Source organism: Leguminivora glycinivorella, chromosome 23 (genome assembly GCF_023078275.1).
Source record: "Leguminivora glycinivorella isolate SPB_JAAS2020 chromosome 23, LegGlyc_1.1, whole genome shotgun sequence".
Classification (NCBI taxonomy): domain Eukaryota; kingdom Metazoa; phylum Arthropoda; class Insecta; order Lepidoptera; family Tortricidae; genus Leguminivora; species Leguminivora glycinivorella.
The window spans coordinates 7,197,047-7,224,867 of NC_062993.1; the positions used below are offsets into that span (position 1 = coordinate 7,197,047).

At 42.5% G+C, this 27,821-nt stretch overlaps 4 protein-coding genes across 4 annotated transcripts in view; 2 read left to right on the forward strand and 2 right to left on the reverse strand.

Annotated features, from left to right (window-relative positions):
- The window catches only part of LOC125238314 (dosage compensation regulator), a 35,898-nt gene extending 20,438 nt beyond the window's left edge, over positions 1-15,460 (forward strand). Inside the window, 10 exon segments of the mRNA XM_048145607.1 lie at positions 712-945; positions 1,281-1,436; positions 1,794-1,924; positions 3,457-3,626; positions 9,615-9,808; positions 10,548-10,662; positions 11,252-11,403; positions 12,627-12,818; positions 13,376-13,534; positions 15,090-15,460. Coding sequence (XP_048001564.1) covers positions 712-945; positions 1,281-1,436; positions 1,794-1,924; positions 3,457-3,626; positions 9,615-9,808; positions 10,548-10,662; positions 11,252-11,403; positions 12,627-12,818; positions 13,376-13,534; positions 15,090-15,410 — 1,824 coding nt within the window. The 3' untranslated portion in view covers positions 15,411-15,460.
- Positions 15,461-15,506: 46 nt separating this feature from the next.
- Positions 15,507-17,470, reverse strand: LOC125238453 (dynein light chain roadblock-type 2-like). The gene is made up of 2 exons (XM_048145806.1): positions 17,389-17,470; positions 15,507-16,350 (listed from the first exon to the last, which is right to left on the reverse strand). Exons 1-2 carry the CDS (start codon positions 17,468-17,470, stop codon positions 16,139-16,141), a joined length of 294 nt encoding a protein of 97 aa, XP_048001763.1. The 3' UTR covers positions 15,507-16,138.
- A 2,562-nt stretch (positions 17,471-20,032) lies between these two features.
- LOC125238343 (28S ribosomal protein S10, mitochondrial) lies at positions 20,033-21,002 on the forward strand. The gene is made up of 3 exons (XM_048145643.1): positions 20,033-20,182; positions 20,348-20,598; positions 20,704-21,002. The coding sequence occupies exons 1-3, from the start codon at positions 20,168-20,170 to the stop codon at positions 20,951-20,953; spliced, it is 516 nt and encodes a 171-aa protein (XP_048001600.1). The 5' UTR covers positions 20,033-20,167; the 3' UTR covers positions 20,954-21,002.
- Positions 21,003-22,019: 1,017 nt separating this feature from the next.
- Positions 22,020-23,023, reverse strand: LOC125238345 (transmembrane protein 216-like). The gene is made up of 2 exons (XM_048145644.1): positions 22,581-23,023; positions 22,020-22,449 (listed from the first exon to the last, which is right to left on the reverse strand). Exons 1-2 carry the CDS (start codon positions 22,813-22,815, stop codon positions 22,256-22,258), a joined length of 429 nt encoding a protein of 142 aa, XP_048001601.1. The 5' UTR covers positions 22,816-23,023; the 3' UTR covers positions 22,020-22,255.
- Between the last annotated feature and the right edge of the window lie 4,798 nt (positions 23,024-27,821).

Below are 27,821 nucleotides of genomic sequence, written 5' to 3' on the forward strand. Positions count from 1 at the left end.
GTCCTTTAGAGAGAAAACAGTTATACCTAGGGAGACTTCTTCTGTGCCCATATTATGACCCTCATCTGGTTTTTGAGATATGCCAACTTTCACCAAAACATTTGCTCTCCGTCTACTAAGCATGACAATATATTCCCTGTTCTAGAAACAAGTTCAGAGGATATATATCAATTTCATTTAGTATCTATTTAGAAAACGTCAAGAAACTTCACATTTTCAAGCAGATTTTATGGTACTATTTAATTGTACCATAACAAAGTCAAAGAGTGATGCATAACTTGATAATATCTACACTTTACTATAGGTGTCATCTCTGTTCGCTCGTGGCCCAAAATGCCCATCCTCCTTTAATCTTGCGTTACACTTGCTGGAAAAGTATGTTGTTTCATCCGGGTATACTAAAGGTAAAATGCCGATATCAGTAGTACCCAGGGTATATTGCCCCCATCCACGTAACAGACACTGCAAATTTTAGGGCCCAACTCTGGACCGCTTTAAGAAAAAATTCAAAATGTAATTGCTACCGCTCAAATTCTTTGTAGTTTCAGGGCCCACTCAACACTCGTTCCTCCAGTGGGTCGCAACCTACAGCTTGGGGTATGCAGGCTTATATTGATCTCGCAGTTGCCAAAAACCAAAATCGACTACCATGACATGGTTTTCCTTTCTTTTCTGATTTTAGTAAAACTGGTTGCTTGATTTTTTTTGCAGCTAAGCTTCGAGCTAATCGAAGCCCTGCTCGTCTACATCAGCTCTCTAAAAGGCGACGGAGCGGTCCTAGTCTTCCTTCCCGGCTGGAACCTGATCTTCGCTCTCATGAAGCACCTGATGCAGCACCGAATCTTCGGAGACCAGTCGCGCTACGTGATCCTGCCTCTGCACAGCCAGATCCCCAGGGAAGACCAGAAGAAGGTGTTCGTTACTCCGCCTCCTGGGATCATTAAGGTAGGGGGCTGTTCTATCAGTCGCTTAAGGTCTTTATTATACTTTAAAAAGCTTCCTGACATCCTGAGTCAGTAGACCTGGCCTTCAGGGATTATCAGGGTAAGAGACAGTTCTATCAGTGGATGAACCTGAAGAAGTTGTTCATTACTCCTCCTCCTAGGATTATTAATGTCTTGGTTCAATCATTAAATTCAACAAATACCTACTTACCACTTGGCTATATACTCAAAAATTATGGGTTAGGTAAGCGGTAAAGCCCCAACTTAGACAAGCGGTTGATAGATATTACGAAAAATGGTTACCTTAATTGATTTTATATTTATTTTCATTCTCAGGTCATCCTGTCAACGAACATCGCCGAAACGTCAATCACCATCAATGACGTAGTGTACGTCATAGACTCCTGCAAGGCTAAAATGAAGTTGTTTACGTCACACAACAATATGACGTCCTACGCCACTGTGTGGGCGAGCCGAACAAACTTAGAACAGGTAACTATGATATCCATGACGTGTAGTGTAGGTACGTCATAGAAATAGGTTGGATTGGTCAAGAAATATACAATTTGATCAAGATTTACAATATTGGTCTTACAGCGCTATTATGACTCGACATGAAATTAAGTTAGGTTCTATGACGTTACTACATGACATGTCTGACAGCGTTTTCGGTGGCCAAAGTTAAAAAAAATATCACACACATTTTTAATCGAAAATACCATACACTTTTAATACCCAAAATCTATAAACATTGGTTTCTTATGTCAAATACTACAGGAAACAATCATTTCTTGTGCCAAATTCGATAGCCAAGTAGCCTATGGTCTTACAATTTATCTTTTGTTATAGCGTAAAGGTCGAGCTGGCCGTGTACGAGCTGGCGTATGCTTCACGCTATGCTGCAAAGCGCGTTATGAACGTCTAGAGGAACATTTGGCCGCTGAGATGTTCCGTACGCCACTGCACGAACTTGCTCTCAGGTATGTCTACACTTTATTTTCTTAGTCTACAGTGTAGATTTTACACACTAATGCTTCTAAGACAACGCTATGACTGATGAAATGAAAATGATTGTTAGCTTCCAAGTAAATGTTTTTCTCTTTGTTTACACATACAGGGTGGCCAAAATTACGTTGACAAAGAATAGGGAAATGTTGAAATAAACCAAAATATCGAAGTTGCCGAAAATATTTTTTGGGCCTATATATTGTATATTTCTACATTCGCCATGGATATTTCAACAGCAATCATGTCCATTTCGCAAGGTTTGCAATGTAGACCAATTGTGTAAAAACATTTTTCCAGGTTCATAAGCTCGATACGCAGCCTACTTACGTAAATTTATCTTACTTAAAACTATAAATTATAGTTCGTAATCAATTTAAAACCCGAGCCCGTTTATTGATTACAAAAATTTGGATATTTTACAAGCTAAGATACGTGCAATAAGTTAGGCGGGTAGAGGTGCAGCGCAGCATATCGTTAATTTTTTGTGCTAATATTTGCGTTTGTACTTCAAAGCCAAAGGAGGATATTTTGAAGACGATTCAATTTATTTGGTCAAAAATTATTTAGGTCATATTTTAATTTGTATGACAATCATTCGTGTAAGAACAGAAAAATAATTATACAAACGTTTGTCAACGTATTTCTGGGCTACCCTGTATATCTCTCACTGTTCTCACATGTTTTACGTTTGCATTTGTCAAAGTAATCTGTTCACCTCAGTACTGTTTTTAACTAAGACTTATTGAAATATCGTAACAAGACACGAAATACAATGATAAATATGATAATGCGCTATGCCTGTATTGTTTCGCTTTATGTAATTTCAACTACATATTTATTATTAACAAAAAAATCAATTATTTATAACCAAATAAATACAAACCTGATCCGCCACATGCTTCGTTAAAACATAGATGTAATCCGCCCAAGCGTCGTCAGATATTTATTAGTGTATAGTATAGTTTTGTAACTAAGTCAGTTAAGGATTATTTGGAGTGTAATGATGATTGCTGATTTGGTGTTGACATAAAAAATATTTTATTGCTTTAGCTTTTGACAATTCTGGAATAATACCTTAGTTTATAATTATTACTTTTCATTCATTGACTATCCTAATTCTACTTTACTGACATTTTTTTTTTATATATATTTCTTTTTATTGTATAATGATTGCATGCTCATAGTTAGTTAATTAGTACTCGTACCTTCATGTACAAACTGTAAATAATTTGCATGTTGATGCTATGTCGACGGGATACTGTGACTAAATACTAATTATAAGATCTTATTGTAACGTATTCATGCAAATAAATATTTCTATTCTATTCTATTCTAAGGTCCGGCCCGAGTCCGAAAGAGTCCGGGTTTTCTGAAGACTTTTGTGTAAGGCTTAGAAATGATTTTTCAAAGGTTTTTTTCTGGATGAGTTAGACAGGGGTACTTTTTCACCTTTATTCATAATTTGAATCATAAGAAATGGACTAATATGATGATTATTTTGCAGCATCAAACTCCTCCGGCTCGGCAGCATCGGGCACTTCCTGTCGAAGGCGCCGGAGCCGCCGCCGCTCGACGCCGTCATCGAGGCCGAGGCCATGCTGCGCGAGCTCGGCTGCCTCGACCAGGAGGACGCGCTCACGCCCTGCGGCACCATACTGGCCAAGCTGCCTATCGGTCAGTGCCACTTGTCCTAGTGTCTGTCAGCAAGCTGCTCACCAGGAGTCATCGAGGCCGAGGCCATGCTGCGCGAGCTCGGCTGCCTCGACCAGGAGGACGCGCTCACGCCCTGCGGCACCATACTGGCCAAGCTGCCTATCGGTCAGTGCCACTTGTCCTAGTGTCTGTCAGCAAGCTGCTCACCAGGAGTCATCGAGGCCGAGGCCATGCTGCGCGAGCTCGGCTGCCTCGACCAGGAGGACGCGCTCACGCCCTGCGGCACCATACTGGCCAAGCTGCCTATCGGTCAGTGCCACTTGTCCTAGTGTCTGTCAGCAAGCTGCTCACCAGGAGTCATCGAGGCCGAGGCCATGCTGCGCGAGCTCGGCTGCCTCGACCAGGAGGACGCGCTCACGCCCTGCGGCACCATACTGGCCAAGCTGCCTATCGGTCAGTGCCACTTGTCCTAGTGTCTGTCAGCAAGCTGCTCACCAGGAGTCATCGAGGCCGAGGCCATGCTGCGCGAGCTCGGCTGCCTCGACCAGGAGGACGCGCTCACGCCCTGCGGCACCATACTGGCCAAGCTGCCTATCGGTCAGTGCCACTTGTCCTAGTGTCTGTCAGCAAGCTGCTCACCAGGAGTCATCGAGGCCGAGGCCATGCTGCGCGAGCTCGGCTGCCTCGACCAGGAGGACGCGCTCACGCCCTGCGGCACCATACTGGCCAAGCTGCCTATCGGTCAGTGCCACTTGTCCTAGTGTCTGTCAGCAAGCTGCTCACCAGGAGTCATCGAGGCCGAGGCCATGCTGCGCGAGCTCGGCTGCCTCGACCAGGAGGACGCGCTCACGCCCTGCGGCACCATACTGGCCAAGCTGCCTATCGGTCAGTGCCACTTGTCCTAGTGTCTGTCAGCAAGCTGCTCACCAGGAGTCATCGAGGCCGAGGCCATGCTGCGCGAGCTCGGCTGCCTCGACCAGGAGGACGCGCTCACGCCCTGCGGCACCATACTGGCCAAGCTGCCTATCGGTCAGTGCCACTTGTCCTAGTGTCTGTCAGCAAGCTGCTCACCAGGAGTCATCGAGGCCGAGGCCATGCTGCGCGAGCTCGGCTGCCTCGACCAGGAGGACGCGCTCACGCCCTGCGGCACCATACTGGCCAAGCTGCCTATCGGTCAGTGCCACTTGTCCTAGTGTCTGTCAGCAAGCTGCTCACCAGGAGTCATCGAGGCCGAGGCCATGCTGCGCGAGCTCGGCTGCCTCGACCAGGAGGACGCGCTCACGCCCTGCGGCACCATACTGGCCAAGCTGCCTATCGGTCAGTGCCACTTGTCCTAGTGTCTGTCAGCAAGCTGCTCACCAGGAGTCATCGAGGCCGAGGCCATGCTGCGCGAGCTCGGCTGCCTCGACCAGGAGGACGCGCTCACGCCCTGCGGCACCATACTGGCCAAGCTGCCTATCGGTCAGTGCCACTTGTCCTAGTGTCTGTCAGCAAGCTGCTCACCAGGAGTCATCGAGGCCGAGGCCATGCTGCGCGAGCTCGGCTGCCTCGACCAGGAGGACGCGCTCACGCCCTGCGGCACCATACTGGCCAAGCTGCCTATCGGTCAGTGCCACTTGTCCTAGTGTCTGTCAGCAAGCTGCTCACCAGGAGTCATCGAGGCCGAGGCCATGCTGCGCGAGCTCGGCTGCCTCGACCAGGAGGACGCGCTCACGCCCTGCGGCACCATTAGGGTTTGCAAAAACCGGTTAACTTTAAAAACCGGTTAATAACCGAACCTATACATTCAAAACCGGTTAACCGGTTTTGCGGATTTTTAGTAAATTACCGTACTACGCAATAATATTACCATTACATTCCAGAATTCTGTTGTTTATGATATCGTAGCAGGTATTACTTGCACGATGAAGATCATTTTTATCCAGTTTTTGTAAATTTTGTAAAATGCAGAAGATGCCACAAATGACTTGAGTGCCCATAGTGTATATGGCGCTTAAAACTGTCGTGACTTTACTGTGATAATCACTTTAAGAACTAAATATTTGTCAGTTGTGCGTTTCTAAGCATGTCGCGGAGGTCTACTCTACAGCTCCCAGAGACACTAGTAATATTTACAAGGAATTAACGTAAGAAAACCAAGATCTTAATTTTCCCTCACAGACTACCCAATACATGGATGATACGGACATATAGAGTCCGGATATAACCACGCCCAAGGGACCGCTGAGATTACGTCGTACTAACTGGACGCCGTACAAAACGAATTTCATTTCGGTTTAAAGATATGTCATTTTATGGTATGCGTGCTTGCTCATCACCGGCAAATTACTGTCGTATATCGTAATAATAAATAGTCGCATTCCTTGAACCTCGATTTACGTAACTAATATGACAATCGATTTTTTTATTATGTAAAACTGGTTTATACGCAATCGAGAAATAAAAAGTGGGTTCTATTTAGCTTATAAGACTAGACCCGAGGCGAACTAATGGTTAAAATTATTAAAACCAATGCTCCAAAAAGTCACATGGCCACAATCTCATCTTGCTACTTGTAGGCAAGACAGGGGGCCGTGCTTAGGGCGGAAATAGTTTTGTTTCCTCAATTTACTAGTAAAAACGTTGTCGCTCGTCGTTGTAACCAGACTTGACGGATGGATTTTGCGTAAAATTACGTCGTAAAAAGCGGTTGGACGTTAAAACCGGAGTCGTAATAAACGGGTGTACTTTCATAATATCACATATGAAAATCAAACAAATACCTGTTCTTCCGTTATTCGGTTATTGTAAGCCGTTGGACGTTAGGTACATGCGGAGTCGTAATACTAACCAGACTCTACTGTATAAAATATATTTTTGAGTGGACTATACTATGACTTCTTTAAGAAATTCAGTGCAGGTGCGTAATGTTGTCAATGAAAAGTATTCAAATCAAGAGTGAACAGGCATCTTCTGGGCGAGCTCACTCCATCGTAGGCCACGTCTTTGCCTTTGGCTTAGAGTAAGCCCATTTATAATAAGTAAATAAATAATAAATAAATCTTTATTGTTACAAAACATTGAAGAATTACATACTTTTGACTCTTTTTTATGCCTAATTTGGTCATTTTGGGAAATAAATATAGTTTCGGTTATTAACCGGTTAGAGACTATGAAAACCGGTTTTTAACCGAGGCCCAAAAGTCTCGGTTAACCGGTTTTTCGGTTAACCGGTTAACCGGTTTGCATACCCTAGGCACCATACTGGCCAAGCTGCCTATCGGTCAGTGCCACTTGTCCTAGTGTCTGTCAGCAAGCTGCTCACCAGGAGTCATCGAGGCCGAGGCCATGCTGCGCGAGCTCGGCTGCCTCGACCAGGAGGACGCGCTCACGCCCTGCGGCACCATACTGGCCAAGCTGCCTATCGGTCAGTGCCACTTGTCCTAGTGTCTGTCAGCAAGCTGCTCACCAGGAGTCATCGAGGCCGAGGCCATGCTGCGCGAGCTCGGCTGCCTCGACCAGGAGGACGCGCTCACGCCCTGCGGCACCATACTGGCCAAGCTGCCTATCGGTCAGTGCCACTTGTCCTAGTGTCTGTCAGCAAGCTGCTCACCAGGAGTCATCGAGGCCGAGGCCATGCTGCGCGAGCTCGGCTGCCTCGACCAGGAGGACGCGCTCACGCCCTGCGGCACCATACTGGCCAAGCTGCCTATCGGTCAGTGCCACTTGTCCTAGTGTCTGTCAGCAAGCTGCTCACCAGGAGTCATCGAGGCCGAGGCCATGCTGCGCGAGCTCGGCTGCCTCGACCAGGAGGACGCGCTCACGCCCTGCGGCACCATACTGGCCAAGCTGCCTATCGGTCAGTGCCACTTGTCCTAGTGTCTGTCAGCAAGCTGCTCACCAGGAGTCATCGAGGCCGAGGCCATGCTGCGCGAGCTCGGCTGCCTCGACCAGGAGGACGCGCTCACGCCCTGCGGCACCATACTGGCCAAGCTGCCTATCGGTCAGTGCCACTTGTCCTAGTGTCTGTCAGCAAGCTGCTCACCAGGAGTCATCGAGGCCGAGGCCATGCTGCGCGAGCTCGGCTGCCTCGACCAGGAGGACGCGCTCACGCCCTGCGGCACCATACTGGCCAAGCTGCCTATCGGTCAGTGCCACTTGTCCTAGTGTCTGTCAGCAAGCTGCTCACCAGGAGTCATCGAGGCCGAGGCCATGCTGCGCGAGCTCGGCTGCCTCGACCAGGAGGACGCGCTCACGCCCTGCGGCACCATACTGGCCAAGCTGCCTATCGGTCAGTGCCACTTGTCCTAGTGTCTGTCAGCAAGCTGCTCACCAGGAGTCATCGAGGCCGAGGCCATGCTGCGCGAGCTCGGCTGCCTCGACCAGGAGGACGCGCTCACGCCCTGCGGCACCATACTGGCCAAGCTGCCTATCGGTCAGTGCCACTTGTCCTAGTGTCTGTCAGCAAGCTGCTCACCAGGAGTCATCGAGGCCGAGGCCATGCTGCGCGAGCTCGGCTGCCTCGACCAGGAGGACGCGCTCACGCCCTGCGGCACCATACTGGCCAAGCTGCCTATCGGTCAGTGCCACTTGTCCTAGTGTCTGTCAGCAAGCTGCTCACCAGGAGTCATCGAGGCCGAGGCCATGCTGCGCGAGCTCGGCTGCCTCGACCAGGAGGACGCGCTCACGCCCTGCGGCACCATACTGGCCAAGCTGCCTATCGGTCAGTGCCACTTGTCCTAGTGTCTGTCAGCAAGCTGCTCACCAGGAGTCATCGAGGCCGAGGCCATGCTGCGCGAGCTCGGCTGCCTCGACCAGGAGGACGCGCTCACGCCCTGCGGCACCATACTGGCCAAGCTGCCTATCGGTCAGTGCCACTTGTCCTAGTGTCTGTCAGCAAGCTGCTCACCAGGAGTCATCGAGGCCGAGGCCATGCTGCGCGAGCTCGGCTGCCTCGACCAGGAGGACGCGCTCACGCCCTGCGGCACCATACTGGCCAAGCTGCCTATCGGTCAGTGCCACTTGTCCTAGTGTCTGTCAGCAAGCTGCTCACCAGGAGTCATCGAGGCCGAGGCCATGCTGCGCGAGCTCGGCTGCCTCGACCAGGAGGACGCGCTCACGCCCTGCGGCACCATACTGGCCAAGCTGCCTATCGGTCAGTGCCACTTGTCCTAGTGTCTGTCAGCAAGCTGCTCACCAGGAGTCATCGAGGCCGAGGCCATGCTGCGCGAGCTCGGCTGCCTCGACCAGGAGGACGCGCTCACGCCCTGCGGCACCATACTGGCCAAGCTGCCTATCGGTCAGTGCCACTTGTCCTAGTGTCTGTCAGCAAGCTGCTCACCAGGAGTCATCGAGGCCGAGGCCATGCTGCGCGAGCTCGGCTGCCTCGACCAGGAGGACGCGCTCACGCCCTGCGGCACCATACTGGCCAAGCTGCCTATCGGTCAGTGCCACTTGTCCTAGTGTCTGTCAGCAAGCTGCTCACCAGGAGTCATCGAGGCCGAGGCCATGCTGCGCGAGCTCGGCTGCCTCGACCAGGAGGACGCGCTCACGCCCTGCGGCACCATACTGGCCAAGCTGCCTATCGGTCAGTGCCACTTGTCCTAGTGTCTGTCAGCAAGCTGCTCACCAGGAGTCATCGAGCCACAGTGCCACTTGTTATACTGTTACTTATAGTGCATTGGTAAGCTTCGCACGTCTGAATGTAAGACTAATATAGGACGCGCTCCACCCTACCTACAGGTTCAAGTGCCCTGCTTCATGTATGCATCTACGGACCAATAATAGGGCAATACTTGTAGAACGTGTTTCGTGTCAGTAAAGTTAAGCTTTGTCCCGGGTTATTTTAACAAACTTTTACAAGATGTTCCTATAAGGCCCACTTGCTTGGCCACAACTCAGGGTTAGTGGGCTGTCATCTGTCAAATTCCATATAAAATGGTGGGTTAACCCTCGGGTTGATTCTCCATTTTCATTGGTGCAAGTGGCCCTAACAAACTTAACCCCTACTAACTGTTACTGTCTTTTCAGAGCCCCGCTTCGGCAAGATGATGGTCCTCGGCTTCGTGCTCGGAGTTGGCGACGCGCTGACCACGATGGCTGCCAACTCCACCACCTTCCCCGAAGTCTTCGCCGTGGAAGGAAGACGTAGGCTCATGCCGCACCAGCGCGCTCTGGCTGGCGACCGCGCGTCTGACCATGTGGCTATGCTCAACGCTTTCCAAGTAAGTTATCCATTGATTCTATACCAAAAAAGGTACAAAAGTAACTTATGGTGTGACGCTGTCTTTCTGTCACCCCATTATCACAAGGCCACTGGGCTGACCACGTGGCTATGCTTAACGCTTTTCAAGTTATCCATTGATTCCATACTAAAAATGTACAAAAGTATTTTCCTTTATGGTGCGACTCTGTCTTTCTGTCACCCCATTACTACGAGGCGACTGGGCTTCTGACCACATGGCTATGCTCAACGCTTTCCAAGTTATCCATTGATTCCATACCAAGAAAGTACAAAAGTAACTTATGATGCGAGGCTGTCTTTCTGTCACCCCATTACCACGAGGCCACTGGGCTTCTGGCCACATGGCTATGCTTAACGCTTTCCAAGTAAGTTATAAAATACTACAAATGTATCCCTTATGGTGCGACCCTGACTTTCTGTCACCCCATTACCTTAAGGCGGCCGGTGCAAAACTGTACCATCATCATCACACTATACTAGGCTGTTCTGTGCTATAGACCTAGCTTTGGACGTGTGTCGGACTTTGCCCAACTCTTTCAATATTAGGGCGCCTTAGACGTCCAACTTTAGACCGCGTGCTTCGGGCTTCGCCCTACTCTTTACGACACTGACGTAACGAACGACAGGATTCCTATTTTCTCAGCAATTATTATACTTCAAAAATGACGGCAGCACTTATATCAAAGTCCTCAAATTACTAAGATTACTATTTGTTTCAGATGTGGGAACGAGAGCGCGCTAAGGGCGAAGAAGCTGAAATGGCGTGGTGCGAATGGAAGGGGCTGCAACAGACCACGCTTCGCGTCACTTCTGAGGCCAAATACCAGCTCATAAGTACGTACCATAAGTTCGGTTCTCATTTCACTATAAACAGATACAGAATACATAGATTTTTTGAACCAGTCACTGAGAAATGTCGATGACGACGACTGCTACTTAGTAGTAAGCAACGCTCTTTTATTTAAAATCTTTAATAAATGGACACCATCAAAACGTGCATTTTAACATTTTAACATTTTTTTTATTCAATCAATTCCATTTCTACTTTTTTTTTTTAATAATAATAAATATATATTGGGGACACCTTACACAGATCAACTTAGCCCCAAACTAAGCAAAGCTTGTACTATGGGTGCTAAGCGACGATATACATACTTAGATAAATACGTATTTACATACATAGAAAACATCCATGACTCAGGAACAAATATCTATGCTCATCACACAAATAAATGCCCTTACCGGGATTCGAACCCAGGATCGCGGCTTAGCAGGCAGTGTCACTACTAACTGAGCCAGACTGGTCGACTTTGGATTAAAAGCTTCTTGAAACACCAACCTAGGTTAGAATAAACCTAGAAAAACCAGAAATCAAGGTGCTTTTAAGAATCATAGTAAAGGTAATTCGATTCTTTTTTTTTAGACATCCTGACCACCTCAATCGGGTTCCCGGAAGAGTGCTGCGTGCCCCAGCGTTGGAACCCTACAGTTCCTGACCCGATGTTGGACATCGTGATCGCTCTCATGGCCATGGGACTTTACCCTAACGTATGCCTGTATCAGGGGAAACGGAAGGTAAGTCTCTCTGTTTAGGATATCCTGACTACCAGGATCTTGGATAAGAATGGGAATGGAAAAAAAGTTTGTCAAAAATGACCTCGCAGCCTGTAAGTTTTTTTTTTCCAAAATCTTTAAACGCCAATTTTCCTCAATTTGGAATTAAGGGAAGGTCCGTTTTCCTGTAGCAGTACAGGATATAGTAGTTGCCCTCAGATCAGAAGATTCATTAATTTTGGCCTCTGACAGAAGAGAGCGAACAGGATACTTCAGGCTTCGTCACTTCGTCACCCTGCTGCAGGGTAAGCACATGATTGCCGCGAGATAGACTACCCGTCCTTATGTCATTAACACAGTTAGAAGAAGACGTGTCATTTATCTCGCGGCGACATACTCTCGCGGCAATCTTGTGCTACGCCTACAGCCGTACTTATCTGGGCCACCCAAATGGACGTTTTCAGTGTCATACGTTTGTTCAATTCTGACTCACCGGTTTTTTAGGGTTCCGTAGTCAACTAGGAACCCTTATAGTTTCGCCATGTCTGTCTGTCCGTCCGTCCGTCCGTCCGTCCGCGGATAATCTCAGTAACCGTTAGCACTAGAAAGCTGAAATTTGGTACCAGTATGTATATCTATCACGAACAAACTGTGGGCACTTCTGGATGAGATTAGGGTAGCCCAGTAGTAGTGGGGGTAGTAGTAAAACACTTTATTGTACCAGAAAATAATACAATGAACAGGTTTAAAAGAGCTTATTATAAGTATTAAAGGCGAACTAATCGCTTTAAAGGGATCTCTTCCAGTTAACTTTTGAGCAATTGAGGGAGAAAATGGTAGGCATACAGTACAAAAGTAGAACTTTACGGATTCTAGGTAAAATTGTTTTATAACTTCACTAACATGCAATTTATACGAAAAATACAAAACTACGGAATACACTATACAAATACAAACAAAATGACATAAATATATAATATATAAATTAAATATATATTTACATAATAAAAGCTACAACTACAAAACCGCATACATCCAATACCTTAGTCCAGAACCGGGATAAGTGGCGTACACATGCCTATGCTCAGCAGTGGGCGATTAATGGCTAAAATGATGATGATGATGATGGAAATGACATTCTGAGACAAAAGTTTTCTGATGTATCCCATTCCAAATATAGTTTTGTCTGGGTTTTCCCATAAAATGAAAGCGCTTTTACAACTTACTTTTTACTTTCCCCCTAGGTGTTGACCACGGAAGGCAAGCCAGCCCTCATCCACAAGACATCAGTCAACTGCAGCAACTTCGAACAGAAGTTCCCGTCCCCCCTCTTCGTGTTCGGCGAGAAAGTCCGCACCCGCGCCATTAGTTGCAAACAGACCACTATGGTGGCGCCACTGCATCTACTGCTGTTCGCTTGCAGGAAGGTTGAGTGGGTGAGTAAACCCTTAAAGATCTGGTAAATCAAAGAAAAAGTTACTAAATCATCTAGTGTTAAAGACTAGGAGAGTCGTCAAGAATTCGTGGCTAATGTCATAACTTACTAGCCACCCGGTCATATCGATATCCGTCAAAATGTGTCAAAGTTTGCTAGTTTGAAAACCTCCTTGATTGTTTCAAAAGCTCCTGGGTTGTCTAAAACCTTGGTGGTGTCCAAAACCTTCTCGACTCTTTTCTTAAATTATCCTTGGTAGTTTCCAACATCTTGTCTGTTTCCAAAGCCTCTTTGGCTGTTTCCAAACCCTCCTTAGTTAACTCAGAAACCTTAGTTATCTCCAAAACTTCCTTGCTTAATTCCAAAACCTCCTTGGTTATCTCCAAAACCTCCTTTCTCGTCCTTCTTAGCTGTGCCTAATGCTTATCTCATTGTTCCCAGAGCATTTTTAACTGTGAAAATGTTTCCTTTAAATCCCCCTCAGTGAAATAAATTAATAAATAATAAGTAAACTATGACTTGAAATAAATTAAGAGTAAACTAAAAATTAAATTTTAGATCGACGATATGGTTCGCCTGGACAACTGGCTGAACTTCGACATGTCGCCTCGCGTCGCTGCCATGGTGACTGCTCTCCGGCCCGCCATCGAGAAGCTGGTAGAACGAGCCGCTGCTGAGCCTGATGCTGCGTTGCAGTTCTCTCCGGCGGAACAGAAGGTGAGGACTTAAGGAGAATATACATCTGTCTAAGAGATATTTACTGCCACTGCTTTTTTATACTATGTCGGTGGCAAAGCAAACGGTCCGCCTGATGGAAAGCGTTCACTGTCACCTATAGACGGCTGCAACTCAAGGAGTGTCACGTGCGCGTTGCCAACCCATTAGAAACTTGTACGGGGAGTGTGTGACTCCCCTTTGCTGTGTTAAGTACACGCAAAAAAGAGCTTGCTGCTTTCCTCGAAATTTGCCAAGTGTTCCAAACGTACATGTAACTTAAACCAATCCGTATGGAACCCGTATGCTTTGCGGTTATCCTCATCAGAACAGAAAGGATCCACGGAGCACGAGTAGGGATGTATACAGGGTGTCCCACGGCGATGCCACATGGAGGGAAAGTACCTTGAATATCGTAGATAGCATATTTTGCTAAAGGAGGCTTTATTTTATTTTCAAAACTTAGTAAAAGTGCATTCAATTTTTTTTAATTTTTACTATGAGGACTTATACAGGGTGTATTTTGATAGCGGGTCAGTAAGGCCGGTATGAGATCCCGTAGTCCTACATGAAAATAGTCTAAGGGGACCATCCATCAATCTCAAATTGATGAAAAATGGCATTTACAGATTTTGGAAAAAATATACAGGGTACGAGAAAAAGAGCATTTTTGACAAACTTTTTTTTTTGGTGCATTGTCGTGAGTTGGCCCCTAAGCAATTATTGATACTGAATAGGAATGGAATCGATTGGCATCATAAAAATACCATGTGGAAAAAAATTTTTGATACAAATTGTATGGGAAAAGTTTTTCGTGATTTGTGACTTTTCTAGCCAGACATTTTTTTTTGGTCCCATACAAGCTTTTGATACTGGATAGGAATGGGATCGATTGGCGTCAAAAAAAAAAAGTTTGTCAAAAATGCCCTTTTTCTCGCACCCTGTATGTTTTTTCCAAAATCTGTATATGCCATTTTTCATAGATTTGAAATTGATGGATGGTCCCCTTAGACTATTTTCATGTAGGACTACGGGATCTCATACCGGCCTTACTGACCCGCTATCAAAATACACCCTGTATAAGTCCTCATAGTAAAAATTAAAAAAATTTGAATGCACTTTTACTAAGTTTCGAAAATAAAATGAAGTCTTCTTTCAGCAAAATATGCTATCTACGATATTTAAGGTACTTTCCCTCCATGTGGCATCGCCGTGGGACACCCTGTATATATACCGATGCACTTTAGTTGTGTTTGTCTACCATCTATTTTCCTCTCAGTTATTCTAAGGTTAGCTGGAAGAGATCCCTTAAAGGGATAAGCTCGCCTTTGTACATAACCGTTATAATTATTCTCTGTACATGTAATTTGTTCTGTACAATAAAGTGTTTACTACTATGTACTACTACTACTAAAAGGCTCATGAATTAGCCTTCAGGAAATTATTCTCTTTTAAACTTCCATTCGTTCTTTATATATTAATTAGTCTTTATTTCTGGCGTGAATCGGGTAAATAACCACAAAAGTTTCATATTTCTTACAATATTTTTCATCCACAGCTCGTCAACTGCGTAAAGGCCTTATGCGTGGTCGACGCAGGCGACTTCAACATCCAACGCGAACAAAGTACCCCTGTCTTCAGACCTGACGGGGCAAAGCGGGGCAACCGCGGCTGGGGCACCAGCGGACCGAGGGCCGGCTTCAACGGGGGCGGCTTCGGAGCCAGGGGCGGTTTTGGCAACCAAGGAGGATTCGGGGGCAACCAAGGAGGATTTGGAAATAGGGGCGGTTTTAGGGGAGAGGCGGGTTCCGTGGCGGTTTTAGAGGCAGGGGCCAGTGGTGAAGTGATTAGTTCAATTACCATTCCTTTCTATGTGTGACCTTTGTATTATTAAGATTACTTAGTGAAATAAACGTATTGACATGTGAACTGGTTTTTCTATTGATACAAAGATTTTAAGATAGAAAATATTTATTGTAACTGTAAAATGAGTGCCGTAATAATAATAATTCTGAATTCTAAACAAGTTACAACTACTGTATTAATTTCGTCCAAAAAAACTTTATACACTTAACACTCAACATCATCAACATCATCTACCGCAGTTAGCAGAGATTTATATGATACTCGCCTCACCGCGAAAGGTATCAACACTATTATAATCAAGAATATATGACAATCATGATTACAGAAAACATAAATAATTAAAACTAAAATACTATTCTAAATAAACACTTTCTGTTACAATCTAAATAATATTTATCATTGGCTGAAACATCAAAGCGTTAATCAAGCCCCATTTAGAAGGTTCAAGAACTTTAATTATTATACTTTACTAACAGAGTAAGTCTGAAAATATCTGTAGAAGTGCCATAAATATGTATACTACATCTTATTACTTGGTGAACAAGGTCGTGTCACACGTGATGACGCACAGATTGCTTCATTTATCCTTTAATAACTTGATATTACGAGTCAAGGCGCGTTGTCACGAATAACACGGTCTATAGATATGTTTGCTACGTTTTCTATCGATATTTTCAGACGTGACTGTACATTGGTACGTAACACTAACGTCATCAGTTCTTGAACAATCCAAATGGGGCCTCAGTCAACAGGATTCTGCACAACGATCAAAATAAAGTCCTTATCCGGCGCGACCATGATCTCACTTTTCTTGCTCCGGATCCTCAGGAAGGTCAGTTCGTTAGTGGGATCGAGGTCACGTACAACCGCTTTGGCTTTGTCGACGAGGGAACCCATGAGACCGGCGTATTGTACTGATACGTGGCTGTCTAGGGTCGTCTTTATTGGGATGCCTGAAATTACACATACAATCACGCCTGTATTCCGTAAAGCGGTAGGCAGAGCATATGAAACTACAAGTTTAGTAGTATGAAACCACTCTTGGCGTAGAGATTGAAAGAAAACGAAATTGTGCATTGATGCAGTGACAAGTTGCCAGCTTCTCACCTACGCCACAATTTAACCTAATCCGGTCGGTCCTTATACAGTCGACTTCTCCCCCCACATCTAGCGTCTCGCGAGCGTCGCGTCGGGAACCAGTCGACGCGGCGTCACAGTTGGCGCGACGCTCGCGAGACGCTAGATGTGGGGGGACCCTAAGAAAGAACCAGTCCAACCTAGAAATAACTATTATTAGGACTACAGAAAACCGTACGGAGAGAGCACAAAATAACGACTTCATGTGATCGCGACTCAGCCACGAGGAACCGATGAAGAAGTAGTAATTATAAGTAGAAACTTAAAAACCTTATGACAGTCGTGGCACTCATGGCGTTGTCCAGTAAAAACTAAAGTTTTGCCAAACCCCAAACTTTTTAACAGAATTTGTGTTGGAATTTTGGATCAAAAGAAAATAAGGATCTCATGGCATTTAAAGCTGTGTTTTCACATAGTGTTCTGAGCGAGCATTCATTCGTTCGTGCGCAGAAATGCTTGACTTCCATACCTTTATCGGTGTACGAATGAACGAATAGCCGCTCAGACTTCATAAGTATCATAACACGTACATTTTATTTCGGTGTATATACGGCCGAGCGAGCGTGGCCGGATAGGGTACGAGGCCGGAATCCGTTTTCACGCCGAGGCATGTATAGTGCTTTTCTCAAACATACAATGAAATAAAATAAAATGCTCTAAAGGACAATATTTTATAAAAAAAAGTTACTTTGCAGGCCTAGGCCTAAAAATAATATGAAATCCCTTTACAGTCCTCTCGAGTTGTTGCGCCCAAAAAGCGATACTTCCCAGCCCATTTTAAGGAACGTAAAGACAATATTTCATTGCATGTTTGAGAAAGAGCTTTTTGGGCGCGATAACCCGCATTTTCTTACCTTCACCGTTGACAACTATTACGCCGGCTACGCCTTTATGCGTGCTAAGCTTGCGAATCGTTTCTTCAGCCTCGTTTGCCATAGCTGGCTTTTGTAAGTTGAACTTTTCCCAAGAGCATACAAATCATATAATAAATGTTTATTGTAAATTAAGTCACTTTGACAATTCATACGGCATTTTTTTGACAAACTGGCCATTTGCAATCAATTGAAAGAGAAAGCATGAAGGTTGGCGTCCACTAGACTCGTCGAGGTACCTACAGTTTATTAATGAGGCACACTCAAAGGTTATGACAGATGGCGTCACCTTATTAGTCCATTGCACAGATAAAGGATTTCATATGTGAGCGTGAGAAGATGATTTTTTTTCTCTCACACACATGAATGACAGTGACATGCCTAGGCACTTGCACAGGCGCCACCTGGCGGGATAAAATGTCAGTGTGCCTCCTCATTGCAATAATGAAACTACCTACATATGTCCATCGCGGCATTGGCAAAGACGGCTTGACACGCCGTCAGTAGACGAGTAGTAGTTTTTATTATCTTTCAGTATCTGATAATAAGTTACCACAATATGCCTCTCCAAAATATGCCAGGAGCGAACCCTTAGATTTTTCGGTCACATCATAAGATCACCAATGCATAATATGGAGAAGTGTATCATCTTGGGGCGAATGAATGGTAAACGCGCTTGGGGTGGGGCTCGTAAGAGATGGTCAAATGAAGAAGTCGACTGGTTCGTGCAGTCCACATTCAATGGAGACACGCTAGGCGATCCTCACATTAGAATATGTTACCAGGAAATATGTATTAGGCAATTAAAAGCAATAATTCTTTTAATATTTTATTTATAGGCAACTAGTGCAACTAAACAAATAATTGAACATCACATGGAAGTAATTGCTGAGTTATACCATCAGCAACATTTCTATAATTTGAATCATTACCCTTGAACACCATCAGCATATTTTACATGGCAACATTATCAGAAATAGGAGCTTCTATCCCACTCTTTTCCAACGACTCAACTTGTAAATACAACGGCATTCTGCCCGTTCTCATCTTCTCCCTTTTATGTACCTTCAGCTGATGTTTCATCATCTGTTTCCGATACCCAAATGCTTTACCACAAATGTTACACAGGTGGTCCTTAATGCCGGTGTGATCAACTTTGAAATGAAGTTCTAACATCCGTTTTGTGTTAAATCCTCTACCGCATGTTTCACATTTAAAATCATGCTCTGCTTTATGCACATGCATGTGTTTGTTAAGATTACTTTTACTTATAAAACATTTCGCACACTCTGAGCATTGATAAGGCTTGTCTCCAGTATGAGTTCTCATATGCATTTTTAACGACTCCGTAAATCTACCTCTGTATGGGCAAAGAGAACATTTGAATGGTAAGTCATAGAAATGTGTCAACCGATGTCTTGTGAACTGTCCCTGCATGATGAACTTTTTACCACAGATATCACAAACGAATGGAACATCTTCTGGTTTATGCAACAACATATGCTTTTTCAAATATGATTCCGAATACAAATTGTGGCATACTCGACATCTTATTTTCATATTCTCGTGTTCTACAGTTGCCTTGTGTTCATTGTATTCTTGAAATAGGTTGAAATCTATATTACAACGTCTGCAATGGTAAAGCCGTTTTACCTCTACTTTGTGTTCTGTGTCATCATAGTTGTGGTCACTATCATTGAAGTTTAAATCGTGTTCCGTAGCCTCTTTGAGCGTCTGATCAGATTCTTGAGCAGTTTTTCTAAATAGAATCGCGCCTTCTAACAGAGAATGACACGGTGCACACAAATATTTCGGAAACATATCGTCTATTTGTACTTCAATGCCTCCAAATATATTCAAGCTCTCTACAATTTCGGTACGTGCATTCTCGCCATAAAGAGGAATATCACCTCCCTTAAGGCACACTCTGCATGTGTAGTCTTCAAGCGCATTTGGCTCCTTCTTTACTTTGGAGTGATGAGCTGTTGCGGAGTCTTCAGTGTTTTTATTCTTACAATTACCATGGCGTAAACGCCTGCAATGTAATAGTTTCATGAGAACCAATGAACCAACCATTGTTGCAGCTGTGAGTGACTGTTTGTAAACAAAATATCCGGCGAATTGTAGTTCAAATATTATAATTTAAAATTGTTTTGTTAGAAAATCTTTGCATGTATACTACAAGACAAGACAAGAAGAGCTCAATCTATTTTGACGTTTTAGCAATAATGTTGTTATAACAAAAAATATTTTATAAAGCTGGGACTCCATTCATACATTGGTTTTGTCCAGCCAGTGCATAGAAATGTATTACGTTTATAAAATATTACTTGGATTGGACGTGAATATTCAATTGAAATTTTGGTTTATTCCTGTTTTATTCAAGGCGGCAGCCGGAAAAGCCTGATTTTTAAATAATTACATAGTTTAACTCATTAAATACAACATAAATATCAACATATTTTTGCAAGATTTTGTTCTAATAATTGTATTTTGCTTTTGGAAATATTACTAATCTTCTTAAAACAATGATAGAGATTTACTGGTGTGTTCGTAGCCTTATTTATCACATTACGTCTTGAAATGGTAACACTGTTGTAGACATCCATTGATATTGACAGATGTCAGTGGATGGGTCGGGTCTGGTTTAGTCTCCAGGATCCAATTATTTTGTTGTGAATAAGATAATTAAAGACTCGTCAATCAATTAAAATAATCTCTATATTGTATTTAGTCGTAAAAGCATCTCATATAAATAAAAATGAATGTATTAAAGGTAAACAAGTTCTAACCTCAAACTAGTTATCATGTTTATATTTTACTTTAAAATGTTATTTTGAGGTGATTCAACATATAATCAGAGTCATCAATTAAAAATGTTCATAAACTATAATTAGAAAACTAGTTTTTAAACAATTTAACACAACAAACACGGTTTCAGGGTATTTGGAAGACATCACCACTGATCAGGAGCACCATAGCCACAAACTATGCCACTCTTCGGCCTCTTTCAACTGTCACGACTACTCCAGTACCAAAGACAATCCAGGACATCCCTAGCACAGTGGAGCTGGACAAGTTGTATAAAAAAGTTGAGTTGGAAATGAGAGGCATAGATCCTGCTGTCCTGCTCAGTTACTCCTGGTTCTGTGTTGCTGCCGCGTCGCATTTAGGAATTGAAGTGACGAAAAGGTTTGTATTATTTTCTTTTTTAAAATTATTCTAACTGTTAACACTTTTGCAAACAAGAACCTGCCAGAGTTTTGTCTTCTTTAAATCAGTTTTGTCTTTTTGCAGTTTTGCACCCAGAAAAGCTGAAAAAGAGAGACACACCCTCCTCAGATGTGTCCACATTTACAAAAAGCACAAAGTGCAGTATGAGATCCGTACATACTTTAGGTTCATCCATCTCCAAAGACTCACCGGCTCCACCTGCGACACATACTTGGAATATATTGAACGGAATCTTCCGGAAGGTTGCGCTTTGAAAGTCACTAAAGTCGAATGTCAGAAGTTACCAGAACACATCACCCCACCCACTGAATAGTTAATGTAAATATGTTGTAGAAAGTTTAGAATAAAAGATTTAATAAGTATGAATTTCCTTTATTTATTTAGGCAGTACAGTTGTGTTGAAATAAATATATGACCTAAAACATAGCTAAATATTTTGGTATTGTGTCAGAATATTTGTCACAACTATAATTTTGCATTATCATGGTCCAATAGATTTTTTTTTTAGAAGCTGACTATCAGTTAACATCTAACTAATCATCTTCACCAATACACACAAATACAGGGTTAGTACATAATGTAAATTAATGTTGACTTTGAAATTAGATAGGTATCTTTATGTATTTACTCTTGGACTAATCAGTAGTTTGTGTATGTAATGTGAGTAAAAATGTATAAATGGTATATTTTGTTTATATTTGTATATTCATGCTATTAAAGCTATTAAATATTTGGATACAAAATGTGCATTGAGTTAAGACTATTAATATAACTAATATCATTTTATGACCAAAATTTAAGGCTACCTGACAGTGGTGTATTTATTACCTAGTAAGCTTCAAACAACAAACACGTAAGCCGTGTATCGACTGCGCGCGGCTGCCGCGCGAGCCATGTTCGACCGCGCCAAACCTGCGTTTTGGAGCGCGAGCCAATTTAAAGCTTTCATTTTCATATAGCGCGGCAGCTGCGCGCGGCAGGCGATCCGTGACAAACATTCATTTTATGCGCGGCAACCATTTCTACGCTTATTTCATTCCATGCATCCCTTCTTAGAGATTTATTATGATATTCAGTGCATTTACTATTCCATAAGTTAGGTTTTAAGCCATATAACCTAATCAAATGCCGACACTTCTCGTTATCCATCTTGCCGCGCGTCTCAATAAAAAGGTCCGTCCCAATTGCGCGCGCACAACACACTGACGCTCCTTTGCCGCGCCACCAAAAACCGACACGAACTGGTTCGCCGCGCGGCACGTTCGAGCGCGCCAATGTTCGAGCTGCCGCGCGCGGCGGACCCGTCCCCATATTGCGCGGCCGCCGCGCGAGCCAATGTTCGATGGTTTGCCGCGCGCAGTCGATACGCGGCTTTAGATATAAATTACATAATACTTAGGCTATATAATAAAGCATATAGTTAGTTACCTAACTACTACTAAATAATTATGTTTTAACAAGTTTCTTTTAATTGTCTCATAGATAATGTGTATATAATAAGAGACTGTTTTGAACAGAAAACCACTGTTTTTAAAATTGGAATGTTACTTTTTCAGTCCATAAGCTTTTGGCAATTTTAGTATCTCTTTGGCACTGAGGTACTTTGGAACTTATTCTATTCATATTGCTGGTTTTTGCACACTGTAAACATGAAGAGAATGGCGAAGGCCATCTCTAAGGCGTGAAACATGAGCATCACTGCACACCAGATGTATTCCAGCCGGATTATGTAGGTTTGGTAGATGAGGAAGTAACAAACTCCTACAGCTGAAGGTATTGTGAGGAGCACTGAAAAAAATACTGGGACTTCTGAAACAAATAACGACACAGGATAAGTGTTTTTGACTATACTAGACGTATTTTGCGAATGGGTGACGTCATTATCGGTTTTTCTCAATGAACATGGCCTAGTTAACAAAAATATTCAAGCGCCTACTTACTTTTACTAGACAAGTTTCCTCTCTGCCCCAAAAATATGCGGAATGCCTCAATAACACACAAGGCGCCGAAAATACCAGTCTCAGTGAGCAAGGCGTTCTCTGGATACGACACATTTATCGCTTTCAAGATCCCAATGGCCACTTCGCACACGAAAAACATGCCCAAATAAAAATTATTCAAGTACAACAATATTTCGTAAGCCAAACTAGAGTTTACGTTAGTCATTTTCGACATATTTGTCGGATTTTGGTCAAAACATGCAGCAAGTGAGTGAGCGGTTGCCGAAAATGACGTTTAATTTTAGTTCGTTCAATATCGTTCGGGAAAGCGGAAACGCGAGTGAATGAGGGAGAGGGTGCAAGGCGCAAGGGCTAAATTGACAACCTTTTATTTGCGGGTGGCAAAAAATTGAACTAATATTGTGGCGTACTATTTTCAAGCTGCCAATTGATGGAGGCGACTTTTTTAGCGGCAAAGTTTTCCTAGTTCATAGTAAGGTTAATACGCTCTGGCGGGTCTAGCCTAGTAAATTAATTTGCATGTGTTGATGCTGGTTACAGTCCATTAGTTTTACCTACTTTAATGTCTATTTTTATTTAAACTTTAAAACTTCGTTCTAACAAAGTTGAGTTAGGTATGTGTTTAAGGCTGCTTTCAAAAAAAACGTCAAAAGAATGTAAAATTGATAGTTTTAGTCGGTGAAATACTACACTTTCCGTTATCCAATAGATTTATTTAATTCAAGTTCCAGTTAGAGCATCTTATTATCTTGATTTTTATAAGACTGGATTTTTGAAAACTAACTCACTAAATTAATTATGATTTTTTCTCTAATGCACGTTTAGAAAACGCACGTATAGAGCTGAATCAGTCGATCTTATTTGTAAAATTTGGACAATTTTGAATATTAAAACGGGTAAATTTATAATTCGTATATCCTGTACCAGTACCACAATCATTTCAGACTAGATTTTTATTTTAAGTTTTTGAAAAAGAGTAAACTAGCCTAAGACGAATTAAATTTTTTTCAGAAATTACCTAAAATTAAGTGACAATTTCTTTGAAAATCTACATCACATCGAAGTAAGTTTTGTACTAAATTAATCTGCAACGTTTACTTAAATTGCTGTTATGCCTTAGTGATTATAAATTGCTATTATTGATTTTTGCCAATTTTTTGAAAACGAGCCTTCACCGGTACAATTATTACCACTTTTGGACATTTTCTCATATTTTGTTAGACCAAGTAGAAAAAGTTCTATAATGTGATATATATTTATAAACTACTCGCAAAGCCCTTTAATTTGATACCACACACGGTATGATCGAGCGCTCGGTTGCGATTTCACTATTTTTAACACGAAAGCCCTCTTAAGTATTTTTGCCTTAAAAATTAATACGTACCTATTTATTTAATTTCGACTCTCTAGGTAAACTTTCTCCACTTTAGATACCTACTTACAAATTACGACTACTAGACGTACCAAGATCTATTTGCAAAACCGCAATATCGGCTGCTCAAACCAGAAAATTAAAAAGTAAACACATTGTAAGTTAATATTTAGAGCATTTAGGTTTCCGCATTTAGCCTGTTAAAAGGAGCGTATCGAAACAGCAATCCTGGCATACTTGCTTGCTTGTGCTTTACTAAAGAAAGGCACAAAGTAAAATCAAGTAATGTAAATGTATATAAATCCGGGTATAGACCATGAACCTACAATTAGGTACTCTATGGTATAGACATGTAAAGTCTAAGAAAAATAATGTGAGAGACAGGCAGACAGACGAACTGAGTCGCACCATAAGGGTTCCTGTTGTTTTAGTAAGGAACCCTAAAAAATGAACCATCAAGAGTCATACATTCGCCTAGATGATGCTACACCTTCGGTTGCCTCTCGTTGTGTCAAAAGTTGTGTCGAAAGATGGCAATCAATATACTGTAGCCACTTTTTACTAACTCTCTTTGATACTCTATCCTCTTTGTGCATACCAAGGTGCGTCAAATTGTGGTAACCTTATCATTGCTTGTAGCAATTCTGAGCCGAACCATAGATTAAATATAAGATCATACCATCCCATACATTAAAATGCGACCGCCTAAGACCGCGCTTACACTCCACCACACATAGATGGCGCCACAAAAAAATGTCTTGTAGCTTTCGATTATACTTGTAGATGGCGTTAAGTGTCACTTTTGACATAGATTTACGGCTCAGAATTGACACTTAATGCCAATCTACAAATAATCGGTGGCAACAAGGCATTTTTTGTGGCGCCATCTATGTGTGGTGGAGTGTAAGCGCGTTCGTAGGCGGTCGCATTTTAATGTATGGGATGGTATGATCTTGTTATATTTAATTTATGGCCGAACGGAGTCGAGTTCGCCCGAAAGCAACAGTGCCGTGATCATCTTTTGCCCGTCATCAACATCGACCTTCCCATATTGACATTCTATATTGTTAACTCGTCAATACTCTAGCACTTTTACGTGAATGTAATGTTGTCGTCACTATACCTGCTCACCCCGCCTGTTCTTTAAAGCGTAACTAACGTAACTAGTTACTTAGTTAGTAGTTAATAGCTACACATAACACGTAATTTATTTGTTTTCCCCTCACTAGCTCGGAAACACGTGTTTTGTCCTTTAATACCAGCGGGTAAAAACGCATTTTATCCACTAGTGGGTAAAGTAATTTGACCTTGAATAAAGTCAAATTAACTGCTTTAAAATTGATAAAAGTAGTCGAATCTAGTAATTAAGATGATTTACTACCTGTGGAACTACTGGAAGCAGTGATAAACGCATTTTTTTGCGTTGTAGTTTCCTCGCTATACTTAGTAAGGGGAAAAGTTTTGAGTTACACTCGGGTGCAAATGTATTTTACTTCTCGTGTGTTAAAAAACTCGCAAGTTCAGGATTCTATTCTCGAACCACTCGCTTCGCTCGTGGTTCAACTATAGAATCCTTTCGCTTGCTCGTTTTTCAATTCCACACTCGGCGTTAAAATACAACTTTGCCCCCTTGTATAACAAATAACTATTTTTCATTCGCGTAACTATGCAACATCCGATTTTGAATTTCGAGCTCGCGAGTCACTCGAGACTCGAACAACTACGGAAAATGGCGATACGATACGAGCGATAGAAATTGGGAATATTAACCACGGTTTTAGTTCTATTACCTAGTAGTAGAATTGAAATGCCTAGGTACTATACCTAGAGACCTATAGTGGAGATTACCAATATTGACCGAAACCAACGAAATCGGCCGGTCAATATTCAAATGTTTGCGTCATCGTCAGCTAGCTTTAACGTTTGCCATCAATGTAATATTTTTTCATGTTAGTAATACTGAGACCATTATCAGTGCTGTATTATATAGGATAGGTATCGGTGAGTATAATATTAGATGAAATCCTATATTATACTCACCCATTTGAAGTTATAAAATTTAATAGAGAAATAACTAATTATCTAACGTTTAATTTTCCAGCAGGTATTAGTTGCCAAGTTGCGCAGATGCGCGAAACAGCTGCATGATTGTATGACATAACGCACCGCAGTTGTAATGCGGTTGGGCGCCACTGTAACTATTTTATCACAAATCGTACAGCCATTACCAAATAAGAAATATCTAGCGAAGAGTGTTTGACTCCCAACAATTACTATTTAATATAGATTGTGCCGTGTGGTGCCGGTATCAGAAACGAATAGCACCGTCCCATCTCGTCCCGTGGGTTTATAAGGCGACATTAAGGAATAGAAGAAGAGAAAGTTCTTCTAGAAGAAGAGAAGTTTATTCAAAAACGCTTAATTAAGGTGAAATACCCCATAATGGACGGTGATGCCATTATGGACAAAAAAACACAAATCCTTAAAAATAAGTATCTAAAATTAGTTTCTAATAACTGACGGCTATGTACCATAAACTAGAGTTGTAGAGCTGTTTCATTTTGAAGTTTCAATTAATTCGGTTATTTCTGAAGGATTTGGCGATAAGATAAAATTCATTTACTGAAAAAAATATCAAGACGAATTCTTAGTAATGTTGCTAAGAGAGTTGAGTTCATGTATAAAAAAATAAAAAAATAATACTCGGTGTAAACTTGAATGCGTTTTACTTACTGCATTAAGCATGAGATAAGGTATAAAACATACTAGTTTGTTGCTCCAAAGATATAAAGAAATGGCGTTATTTTGCGAGTGTCCATTACTGGAACAGAAAAACTGCCTACCTCCTATGATGGACAAGGAACAATTTACAAAACCAAAATTTACAAGAAACAATCCTATGTTAAAATAACTCAAACGAATTGTATTTATGGTATATAAAATTGACTCATTGAGTATCAGTTGGCTTTAAAAGTAAAATTTTAAACTTATTTCACTGTCCATAATGGGGGATCCATTACTGGAGAACTGCCGTCCATAATTGGAGAAAAATCACCTAGTTTTAATTTGTTAAGTATGAAGAAACTAATAGGAGTATCCATTCTGCAATACGCTTGAAATGTAAAAGAAGGATAGGACATTCAAGATTTAACACGCTTAGCGGTAGAATTTTTACATTTATGAGTGAAATATCAAAAACAGGCGAAAATTTTCCTTAAACTGTCCATGATTGGGTCCGTTACCTTAAAACTTAACTAATAACACTAACATAATAAATATTATTATTGTATTAAAGCGTAACTGAAAAGGTCTCCACTCAGCTTCATGCCAAGGGGCCCTGGAGGACCCTGACGCTGGTCTTCCGTGGAGACCCTTCCGAGAGCTGGCAGGTACAAACTACTCAAAACAAATCATATTATAGTTTTTGTATCTAAATTTATACAATAAATATACCTATAAGAAGACTTTAATGCTATTCACGTGTAATAGTCATACTCAAATGTTTTACAAAATAATCGCACAAAAATGACGTGATTAGATCAAAAATATTGGCGTAACCTATACTGGACATAAAATATACAATTAATTATTTTTGTTACATAACCTTAGCACAGGGAACTAATGGCAGCAGATACCTACGTATGCACATGAGTTTGTCCGTATCCTTAGCGAGGTCCTTGCTCACGAGACCTGAACACGCTGCCACCACAAACAAACAAAAAATGTATAGAGAAAAACTAAATAAATGCCTCGTAAAACGCTAGCAGTCGCTCACCTACTAGAAACAGAAAGCGGCCAGGAAGAAAGCATTGCAGTCGCTATTTACCCGGCAAACCTGTTTGCTCATG

What these genes read in the sequence shown, in the direction of transcription:
- LOC125238343 (XM_048145643.1), top strand. An exon ending in GGAATTGAAGTGACGAAAAG is followed by an intron (nt 20,599 to 20,703) that starts GTTTGTATTATT and finishes GTCTTTTTGCAG; the next exon opens with TTTTGCACCCAGAAAAGCTG.
- LOC125238453 (XM_048145806.1), bottom strand. Translation starts at nt 17,470, where the DNA reads ATGGCAAACGAGGCTGAAGAAACGATTCGCAAGCTTAGCACGCATAAA. An exon ending in AATAGTTGTCAACGGTGAAG is followed by an intron (nt 16,351 to 17,388) that starts GTAAGAAAATGC and finishes GTGTAATTTCAG; the next exon opens with GCATCCCAATAAAGACGACC.
- LOC125238345 (XM_048145644.1), bottom strand. Translation starts at nt 22,815, where the DNA reads ATGTCGAAAATGACTAACGTAAACTCTAGTTTGGCTTACGAAATATTG. An exon ending in AGGAAACTTGTCTAGTAAAA is followed by an intron (nt 22,450 to 22,580) that starts GTAAGTAGGCGC and finishes TATTTGTTTCAG; the next exon opens with AAGTCCCAGTATTTTTTTCA.